The sequence below is a fragment of the Ptychodera flava genome, chromosome 8 (genome assembly GCF_041260155.1).
Source record: "Ptychodera flava strain L36383 chromosome 8, AS_Pfla_20210202, whole genome shotgun sequence".
Classification (NCBI taxonomy): domain Eukaryota; kingdom Metazoa; phylum Hemichordata; class Enteropneusta; family Ptychoderidae; genus Ptychodera; species Ptychodera flava.
Genome location: NC_091935.1, coordinates 38,431,885 through 38,443,554, shown reverse-complemented (window position 1 = coordinate 38,443,554; position 11,670 = coordinate 38,431,885). Strand labels below are relative to the sequence as shown.

The following is an 11,670-nucleotide window of genomic DNA, read 5'->3' as shown; positions in this document are numbered from 1 at the left end:
CCCGTATTGTATTGTATTAGTTTTGTGATCTGCTTTTGAAAATATCAGAAAATATAGCAACGTTTCCATGAAATAGTGCTTTTATAAAAAGAGCAAAGTTTGGCCAAATTTTGATATTTTCATTACAAATGTCATGATCTGAAATCTACGTTTTCTTGAAACTCTCGTAAATTAAGCCCAACAATATATGGATAGCGAATCAAACGAAAAAAATGGGGGTCACCGCACAATTTTTTAAGATATGGGCTTTTTTAATACAAAAAATGCTACACTGAAGCACCCTCTAGCGACAGATCCCTGTTTAATATGACATTCAAAACTTGTTTTAATAGTTATGAAATAAAGTTTAGTTCACTCAAGTACTGCAAATAATCCCACATTTGTCACACTTAAAACGGGCCTGTTACACAAAGTTTGCTATCTTGGTGTGAACTCTTTTGACAAACCAAATTTGAAAGTCGCACCTCAAAGTAATTATGCTATATCGCGACAAAAAGACCACTTCCGGAAAGAACGCTTGCAGAAAGAACGTTCGTACGCGTGCGCAGATACGACGCGCAGTACGAATATTCGCGTTACCCGCAAGCTACGTTAACATCTCTACCAAGTTTCATGAAATGTGATGCAGTATTTCTCGACATATCAGTCTAATTATGAAACTTAGGTAATTGACATGATACTGCTACATGCCGTTAAACAAATCAATGTGCATATGTATGACATAGGTCAATGTCCTTATACCAACTTTGAATGATACTGGTGGAAAGATGTCTGAGTTATGGCTCTGTACATGAAAAGATCGTAACAAAATGGCCGCCATGCAGCCATATTTAATCTTACTGTCTAAAAAATCTATATGCATATGTATGACATAAGTCAATGTCCATGTACCAACTTTGAATAAAATCAGTTGAGACTTGCCAGAGTTATGGCTTTCGACATGAAAAAAAAACATAACAAAATGGCCGCCATGTGGTCATATTGGATCATATCGTGAAACAAATCGACATACATATGTATAACATGAGTTAATGTCCTTGTAACAACTTTGAATAAAATCGGTTGAGATATGATTGAGTAATTGCTCAGTACATGAAAAAATTGTAACAAAATGGTGGCATGGTAGCCATATCGTGTTCATATGTATGACATAGGTCAAAGTCCTTGTACAAAGTTTGAATAAAATCCATTTAGACGGGCCTGAGTTATGGCTAAGGACATGAAAAAATTGTAACAAAATGGCTGCCATGCGGCCATATTGAATCATATCATGAAACAGATTGACATGCATATGTATGACATAGGTCAATGTCCTTGTACCAACTTTAAATAAAATCGGTTGAGATATGCCTGAGTTATGGCTCCGTACATGACAAAATTGTAATAAGATTGCCGCATGGCAGCCATATTGGATAATGTTGTGAAACAAATTGATGTGCATATGTATGATGAAGGTCAATGTCCTTGTACTAACTTTCAATAAAATCGGTTGAAACATGTCGGAGTTATGGCTCTGTACATAAAAAATTTGTAATAAAATGGCCGCATGGCGGCCACATTGGATCATATCACAAAACAAAGCGACGTGCATATGTATGACATATCAAGTAATCCTTGTACCAAGTTTGAATGAAATTGCTCCGTGTATCTCTGAGATATCTGCGTGAACAGACGGATGCATGGACGGACAAACGCACACACTGACACACGCTCGGACATGACCAAACCTATAAGTCCCCCGGACGGTATCTTGGGGACTAAAAATACAAGCATCAATTTAGTAAAATATGATTCATAGAAAGAACCCGATTTCAATGTTTTTATTTACATATTGGTTTGTTATTGACTTAATTTGTTCTTTACATGTTTATTTTATCATTATTTATCTTACTTTTATCACTATGGCCATCATTATTTCACGTTCCTTATTTGGTTCTGTATGAATCCCTTTGTGTTTTTGGCACTTTCACATGACTGGGATTGGTCATCACATTATGCTCCCTTACCATAAGTTCTAATTTCTTTAAACCATTATGGCCAGGTACTTTACTATACCGGTCCATTCCCTTCCTAATCTCATGATGGATACTCTATACACCCTGTCCCAAACCCTGTGTTTTCAATCTGAGGGATGACATGATCTTCTTACATGCATTTTGGGGATACACTTTAATTAGGAAAGTGTTCTCTGTAATATGCCATTTAATGTGATACGTGGGAATGCTAATATCTTCATCTGATATTTTATTGCTTGTACTGTAAAGATTATGGCAGGCTGCAAATTTTGAAAAGATTGGCTTATACGGACCACAAATGTGTGCAGCCTGTTCATTCAGCTATGGGCATATTCTTGCTGTGGTCCCGATGACGCTCTTGCACAACTTTTGAATGTTTTCTTCCTGAAACACAAAAAAATAAAAAAAGGATATGATAACTTTCTTTCAAAGAAGCAAACAGAGTTGTTTCACTGAAAGTAGGTCAAAAAATGTAGACGAAATACATCTTCTGTAGTATATATATAACACACAATAAATCTGACACTGAAAGCTTGATGACAAGCAGAATACTGAACCTTTTAATGACTTTAGCAACAAAACAGTGTACAGTTGTAAAACACATACTTTACAGCACTTGTTCACATGATTTCCGATGAATGCCTGCCCGTGGTAAGAATGACGTCCAACACCAAATGACTGCAGAGCTTGGTCAATACCGCAGACTACAAAACCACATTGTTTTGGCAGTTTCGCTTTTACGTCTGTAGCTTCAGATATCTAAGAAAACAAAGATAAACACTGTGTTGTCTGGAAATGACTGCACTACAAATGTGCACAAGCCAAAATTCTGAAAATGCAGCATAGACATGACTGTGCACTTGAGATTTACAATGTTATTGCTTATCATCACAAAAATGATCTTACTTCTGGTATCAATATGCCATTTTCAAAGATGAAGGAGACCCTCTGAGATCTCAGGCTGCTAGACAGGTTATCTGTGGGTGTTCTCACATGATACAGGAAATTTAACACCATGCTAAACAAACATTACATGTTTATTTAACATGGCAACTATTCCAGTTTGATAAAAAGTTTGACTTGGCTAGCAACTCACTGCCACTGAAATTAATTGTGTCTCACAAGATTTCAAAATTATCACAAAATTATGTATTTTTATTTTGTTAATGTAGTCTTCTATTCGTAAATACTAACCTTCCTGTCAGCTTCTTCACTGAGTTCCTGCACTTTCTCCTGGGCTTTTTTAACTTTGCCCAAGGTCATTAGTGGCGGTCTGCCATCATCTTCACTGTTGTCGTCGTCATCATCATCATCGTCACAGTCATCATCAGCAAGGAGAGCCTTTTCAACACTATCAGCCAAGGTCTTAGCTTCTTCTTGGAGTTCTTTCGCTTCACACTGTTATGTCTCGACTTGTTTCAACATGGCTACATATGTGTCAAATCCAGCAGGCTTCAGCACGGATTCATCAATGTCATCATCTCTCTCCAGAGTCGTGATGATCTTGATATCCAGTACTGCACAGCTAGCTTCCATCATGGTGAAAAACTTTCAAAACAAGCCAGGACTGATGTGCAACCCTGGGACTGCAACCTGAGATAAAATATAAGGGTTAGCACATGTATCTTTTACTTTTAATGTATGACAATATCTTGTAACGTTCATACCTACCTATTTATGAAGAAAACACTACATACAAATATACAACAACTAGATTGATCACAAATGCTGACATATGTGCTGGCTTCATTGTCAACTTGTTTTCGCATATAGCTTCACTAATAAACTTCTATTGTGCACACCGTTATGGACATAGTGGCATGCATACATGTAGATAGGTCACAGTGTGGTCTGTTGAACTGTTCAGAGAAAGGTAAAGTGAACTGATTGAAACACAACACAGCTATATGTTTAGTTGGTCAATGGAAGCAAACAACATAGTGGATTTAATTGATTAGTACATACTCTGTGCAGTGGTACATTGAAAAGTGGCTTTCTGACACTATTGTAGTGCTGCATGGCATGCCTTAGGTTTCCACCAGTTGAAAGAAATTCACTGTGACATTTTCTGATATCATCAAGGGTTCTCTTCTTCATTGATGACAATGGTTGTTCCTCCTTCGGCAACTGTGCTTGTTCCTTGCTGATCACACAGCATACGCAAAAATATTTCCCTAAAATATTTCAATGTGAGGAAGACAAGGAACAAAAACTGACATAATTACTTAAAAACCTTAGTAGGTATAGACATGACTGGTGTTCATGAAGTCAATTTGATGTGCATGTGTGAACTCTTGGAGAGGATGTACATGTACCTGTAATATGCAAACTTATCAATTTAAATATTTATTTCAAAGAAATTCATGGTTACTACATTTTGCATTGCCAGTATACATATTAATACTATGTGTAAGAATTAAATTGAGAAATAAACACAAGAATTTCTACAGAGGAAAACAATCATTTGTCAATAGCTTGCAAACATTTATCAAGATCTGACCCACTGTATACCCCTTCCTTTAAATTTATCTGACTAATCAATGTTAGCTGTGAATGTCTTAAGTCAACGAAAAACTACAACAAATTATCATAATTGTGTTCTACAGCATATCATACACAATGCATGCTGATTATTAACAGTCGCACATATTGCAAACTGATAGGTCAAGGACGTACACATGTAAATCATAGGTAAAACTGAAGTGTACACAATAAACTGCCTGTCCTGTCAGTGCCTCAATTTTTCTTATGTATAAATCATGATGCAAGTATACATTTCATACCATTTGGTCCAGACAATCCATAACTCTTGGCCAGATACTCATTATCTCCCATCATCCGTGCTAATAGTGTCTTGTCCCTGAAATAAATCAAAGTGGAATGTAAGACAATTGTCCACACCAATGTTTCTACACATCAATACATTTTGTACATGCAAGAAAACAACTTTGCCTTTTGTACTATTTAATGTAGGTATCATTATGCTGCATAAGTTTGGTCAGATTTGCACATTGTTTTTCGGATTTTTGGATCAGCAGTATAATGCATGTATTAAACTTGGATAACCAATATGTATGTATCTTAAGTTCCAAATATTGTACCAAAATAAATATATGGTACAATCTGTTCATTGTTTAGTAAAACACAGTACGGTATGCATGTTTAGACTTACTTCCACTTTGTACCATCCAGTTTGTCTACCTGACCTCTGTTAACAGCTAAAGCTATTTCTAAATTGTAATAGGAAGCAGGTGCTGCAAATGTACTCCAAATCACTGTATTATCTGCTACATTTGGATTACTGATGTTAGCAACTTGGTAAACCATTCTCATGGTTCCCTTACTCTTGTCCCCACCTAACTTTATCCAAATTTCACTGGTAGGTATTGTACCATGCCAGGTAAGTTTGCTAGACCTGAAGACAAATATGAACAAGATGCAAAAACAACAGTAACACATATATCCAGTAATATGTGATAACAAGATTACTTATCCACAGTCTTTCTCTACATGATCATAATAGAGTTTGCACACAATCCCAAAAGTCTGACTGCAAGCCTGCTGTCCCAATATTATACTCATGTGCTTATACCGGTATAAGAGCATATAAGAACAATCTAGAACTTTTATTGACATGCTAATTACTGTTCTAAAATTCTCTCTCTTACACAACTAATTAAATTTCCAGAAAATTCCAAACATGACTGATTAAATTCATGGTTGTGAGGTCAAGAAGGACAGTGAACTTGATGATTGTGGGGGAAGATGACCTGCATAACATACCTCACTTCCAATATTCACATGCCGTGCCTTGAAGTAACGCCGTAATTTCCTCTTGGCAGCCCATGTTGTTCCCATAGCAACTTCCAAATGAAGGCTAGCACCTGGAGGTATGTCAGGAGTGAGTCCCAAGATCTGGAGGATTTTCCTTCTTGTCCTTTTGTTGGTGTCTCACCTCCTCTCACTCAGCTGCAGCATCGCATCACCACCACTGACAATGTCTCTCCTCTGACTTAACTGCAACACCCACTGACGTCTTGTCCCAGTGCTAGCTTCTGAGGTTGTTTTTCGTGGCTTTGGTGTATATGTTAAACACAATGGCTGAAATTACACCAAAAATTGAAAAAACCAAATTTATCTTTCAAAAGTATATGTGGGTGATAAATTCATGAAATTGGACTAGCTCATTACTTGATGAAATTAATTTGTTGAACCACTACCAGGTCACACATGTACTACAAAACCAAATAAATGTTATTACAAATACAAATTTACAAATTATCATATTCCATGATAGCTTTATCAGAAGAATTTACTCCAAAATCTAACTGTATATTGATATGTGGGTATAGATCAGCAAGAGTAATGCTGGTAAAAAACTCACCTGGCCCTTGGTTTTAATCTTTATCGAACTATCATCACTTCTGTTTGCTTCTATTTTTTTCTTGACAAGTGTTGTTGCCATTTCTTCATACTGTAGCAGCATATGCACCGCTGATCAATACATTCTGCATCACAATTTCTGCGGCCTTCACTGCACATATATTGTTCTGCCTATCCCTTGATGTTTCATCATTTGATGTCTCGGTATTGATTTGGTCAGGAATGGGGACTGGAGTATGGTGGCTTCTGATGGGAAATGGGCTCACTGACGAGAAGCAGTGGTCTCCAGCAATGGACTGGTAAACACACCGTTCTGTGTTGTGTTGCAGATCTTGCAGTGGCACAACTGACTTACAACCGACATTCCCATAATCACATGTGACTGTGGCATTTGATAGCATGTTTGCAAAGGCAATGGGGGGACTTACAATAGATTCACACATAATAGAGAGACGGCACACAGGACAGGATGAAGAAACTTGCAACCACTGACACAAACATTCAGCACAAAACACATGTGGTCCATCACACAAAAGTTGTATTGGTCCATCTATTATGTCTTTGCAAATGGGACACTCCATTTCTTCAATGAGATCATTGAACCTCTGTCTCTGCAAGGGAATGAATCTTCTCATCTTTTTTCCTGCCCTCTGTTTTACAGCTGCTGTTAGATTTGTACTGCATGAGTTTCACTCTGCAGTTTCCCCGTCTCTCCTGTCTCCTTGTAAGTGATACCAGAAATGTCACTGCCTTGGTATTGACTCGGTCTGCCCCTGTTTTTACTGTCTTTCTTTTTCTTTCCTGCCTTACACAATGCATCACACACCGCACATATCCGTACTCTACAGTGTCTGGACCATTTCACTACGTGTGTCCCTGGCCGATAGGTTTTGTTATTGCTTTCTGCCTGCTGCCATGGAGCAATGACTCTCTTACAGTGACAACAAAAATTGGACGGGTGAACATCAGAATGTCTTCACTAAAACTGTACTCTCAAAAATTCTTTAACTCCACGATCAAATTGGAGCATGGATAACTTGTGCCATTTATTTTCCGTGCACAAATACGACACCGGTTTTTTAGCACACGAGCATGAAATTCGAATGACATTTTCACAGTCTTGGCCAACAGACGATTGAAAAAAGCGCCAGAAAATATGCCAGTGTGTAAACAAACCCGTTACCAGGGAGACATGCGACTCGGCTGAAGCTAGCAGCCAAAACCTAGCAGCCAAAACTATGGTGTGGAAGCTAGCAGCCAAAACTTGCAAGTCACTTTCCTCCTATATTTTGAAGTCAAGTGGACATCAATCTAACATACAAGGCTCTTTATACATGTATCAACACAAACACATCATTTAATAATTAATTTCTTTGCATAAATTATCTCCATTCTAATTAGCACCTGGTATCCCAGCTAGCCTATGGCTATAAAGCACAATGCATTGTCTACTGGAATGAAAGAAAGAGTGTGCACCCATTACACCTAGCATGTCTTACACATATACATCCATACTAACAAACTAGACTTGTCTCATTTCTTAATTAATTTCTTTGCATAAATTATCTCCATTCTAATTAGCATCTATATGCTAGCCTATGGCTATAAAGCACAATGCATTGTCTGCTGGAATAAAAGAAAGAGTGTGCACCCATTACACCTAGCACGTCTTACACATATACATCCATACTAACAAACTACACTTGTCTCATTTCTTAATTAATTTCTTTGCATAAATTATCTTCATTCTAATTAGCATAGATATGCTATGGCTATAAAGCAGAATGCATTGTCTGCTGTAATGAAAGAAAGAGTGTGCACCCATTACACCTAGCATGTCTTACACATATACATCCATACTAACAAACTACACTTGTCTCATTTCTTAATTAATTTCTTTGCATAAATTATCTCCATTCTAATTGGAATCTTTATGCTAGCCTATGGCTATAAAGCACAATGCATTGTCTGCTGGAATGAAAGAAAGAGTGTGCATCCAATACACCTAGCATATCTTACACATATACATCCATACTAACAAACTAGACTTGTCTCATTTCTTAATTAATTTATTTGCATAAATTATCTCCATTCTAATTAGCATATATATGCTAGCCTATGGCTATAAAGCACAATGCATTGTCTGCTGGAAGGAAAGAAAGAGTGTGCACCCATTACACTAGCATGTCTTACACATATACATCCATACTAACAAACTACACTTGTCTCATTTCTTAATTAATTTCTTTGCATAAATTATCTCCATTTAATTAACATATATATGCTAACCTATGGCTATACAGCAGAGTGCATTGTCTGCTGGAATGAAAGAAAGAGTGTGCATCTTTTTCACCCAGCCTGTCTTACACATAGACATCCATATTAAGAACTAAGACTTGTCTCATTTCTTAATTATTTCCCTTGCATAAATTATCTCTAATTTAATTTTCACCTTTATGCTTATACAAGAGAATGCACAATTGTCCACAGGAAAGAAAGAAAGAGAGTGCATCCATTTCACCTACCAATGTCTTACAGATATACATCCATACTAACAAATAAGGCTTTTCGCATTTCTTAATTAATTTCTTTGCATAAATTATCTCCATTTTAATTACCACATAATCGCTAGCCTATGGCTATACATAGTATGCAGTGTCTACTGGAAAGATAGAGTGTGCATCCTTTTCACTTAGCCTGTCCTGTGTCTTTAGATCTATACTAACAAACTTCACAGCAGACTATGCACTCTGTTCTACAGCCATAAAGTAGCATATATACATCCCAATTATAGTTGAGATAATTTATGCAAAGAAATTATTTAAGAAATGGAAGAAGAGTAGTCTGTTAGTATAGATGCATATGTATAAGACTGGGTAGGTGAAATGGATGCACATTCTTTCTTTCATTTCAAGCCAGTATAAAGATGCTAATTACAATAGAAATAATTTATTCAAAAGACATAATTGAAGAGTTGAGGTATATGAAGTCTGTAAGTATTGATGTACGTGCAGAAAACAGGGCGGTGAAATGGATGCACACTCTTTCTTTTGTTCCAGCAGACCATGCATTCACTTCTACAGCAATTAGCCAGCATGCACATGCTCATTATAATAGAGATAATTTATGCAAAGAAATTAATTAAGAAATAAGACAAGTGTAGTTTGCTAGTATGGATGTATATGTGTAAGACATGCTAGGTGAAATAGATGCACACTCTTTCTTTCATTCAGGCAGACACTATGATCTTCTGTATGGCCATAGGCTAGCATATAGGTGATAATTAAAGCAGAGATAATTTATGCAAAGAAATTAATTAAGAAATAGGACAAGTGTAGTTTGTTAATATGGATGTATATGAGTAAGACATGCTAGGTGTAATGGGTGCACACTCTTTCTCTGACTCAAGGAGACAATGCATTCTGCTGTATGGCCATAGGTTAGCATATAGGTGATAATGAAAACAGAGATAATTTATGCAAAGAAATTAATTAAGAAATGGGACAAGTGTAGTTTGTTAGTATGGATGTATATGTGTAAGACATGCTAGGTGAAATGGATGCACACTCTTTCTTTCATTCAGGCAAACACTATATTCTTCTGTATGGCCATAGGCTAGCATATAGGTGATAATTAAAGCAGAGATAATTTATGCAAAGAAATTAATTAAGAAATGAGACAAGTGTAGTTTGTTAGTATGGATGTATATGAGTAAGACATGGTAGGTGTAATGGATGCACACTCTTTCTTTCATTCATGCAGACACTATATTCTTGTGGCCATTGGCTATAGGTGATAATTAAAACAGAGATAATTTATGCAAAGAAATTAATTAAGAAATGAGACAAGTGTAGTTTGTTAGTATGGATGTATATGAGTAAGACATGCTAGGTGAAATGGATGCACACTCTTTCTTTATTCAAGCAGACACTATATTCTGCTGTATGGCCATAGGCTAGCATATAGGTGATAATTAAAGCAGAGATAATTTATGCAAAGAAATTAATTAAGAAATGAGACAAGTGCAGTTTGTTAGTATGGATGTATATGAGTAAGACATGCTAGGTGAAATGGGTGCACACTCTTTCTTTCATTCATGCAGACACTATATTCTTGTGGCCATTGGCTATAGGTGATAATTAAAACAGAGATAATTTATGCAAAGAAATTAATTAAGAAATGAGACAAGTGTAGTTTGTTAGTATGGATGTATATGAGTAAGACATGCTAGGTGTAATGGGTGCACACTCTTTCTTTCATTCCAGCAGACAATGGATTGTGCTTTATAGCCATAGGCTAGCATATAGATGCTAATTAGAATGGAGATAATTTATGCAAAGAAATTAATTAAGAAATGAGACAAGTGTAGTTTGTTAGTATGGATGTATATGAGTAAGACATGGTAGGTGTAATGGGTGCACACTCTTTCTTTCATTCATGCAGACACTATATTCTTGTGGCCATTGGCTATAGGTGATAATTAAAACAGAGATAATTTATGCAAAGAAATTAATTAAGAAATGAGACAAGTGTAGTTTGTTAGTATGGATGTATATGTGTAAGACATGCTAGGTGAAATGGATGCACACTCTTTCCTTTATTCAAGCAGACACTATATTCTGCTGTATGGCCATAGGCTAGCATATAGGTGATAATTAAAGCTGAGATAATTTATGCAAAGAAATTAATTAAGAAATGAGACAAGTGTAGTTTGTTAGTATGGATGTATATTAGTAAGACATGGTAGGTGCAATGGGTGCACACTCTTTCTTTCATTCATGCAGACACTATATTCTTGTGGCCATTGGCTATAGTGATAATTAAAACAGAGATAATTTATGCAAAGAAATTAATTAAGAAATGAGACAAGTGTAGTTTGTTAGTATGGATGTATATGAGTAAGACATGCTAGGTGAAATGGATGCAGACTCTTTCCTTTATTCAAGCAGACACTATATTCTGCTGTATGGCCATAGGTTAGCATATGGGTTATAATTAAAGCTGAGATAATTTATGCAAAGAAATTAATTAAGAAATGAGACAAGTGTAGTTTGTTAGTATGGATGTATATGAGTAAGACATGCTAGGTGTAATGGTGCACACTCTTTCTTTCATTCCAGCAGACAATGGATTGTGCTTTATAGCCATAGGCTAGCATATAGATGCTAATTAGAATGGAGATAATTTATGCAAAGAAATTAATTAAGAAATGAGACAAGTGTAGTTTGTTAGTATGGATGTATATGAGTAAGACATGGTAGGTGTAATGGGT

General features: G+C 36.2%; 1 protein-coding gene across 2 annotated transcripts; it reads right to left on the bottom strand.

Moving 5' to 3' along the window:
• Positions 1–2,275: 2,275 nt before the first annotated feature.
• Positions 2,276–7,092, bottom strand: LOC139139311 (uncharacterized). 2 transcript variants are annotated; one of them, XM_070708190.1, is made up of 7 exons: positions 6,400–7,092; positions 5,799–6,116; positions 4,799–4,875; positions 3,981–4,189; positions 3,210–3,608; positions 2,622–2,774; positions 2,276–2,399 (listed from the first exon to the last, which is right to left on the bottom strand). In XM_070708190.1, the coding sequence occupies exons 5-7, from the start codon at positions 3,276–3,278 to the stop codon at positions 2,337–2,339; spliced, it is 285 nt and encodes a 94-aa protein (XP_070564291.1). In that variant the 5' UTR covers positions 3,279–3,608; positions 3,981–4,189; positions 4,799–4,875; positions 5,799–6,116; positions 6,400–7,092; the 3' UTR covers positions 2,276–2,336. The 2 variants fall into 2 exon arrangements, with proteins under 2 accessions (XP_070564291.1, XP_070564290.1); XM_070708189.1 differs by lacking the exons at positions 2,276–2,399; positions 5,799–6,116; positions 6,400–7,092 and adding an exon at positions 5,188–5,487 and having other exon boundaries at positions 2,621–2,774.
• Positions 7,093–11,670: the final 4,578 nt, after the last annotated feature.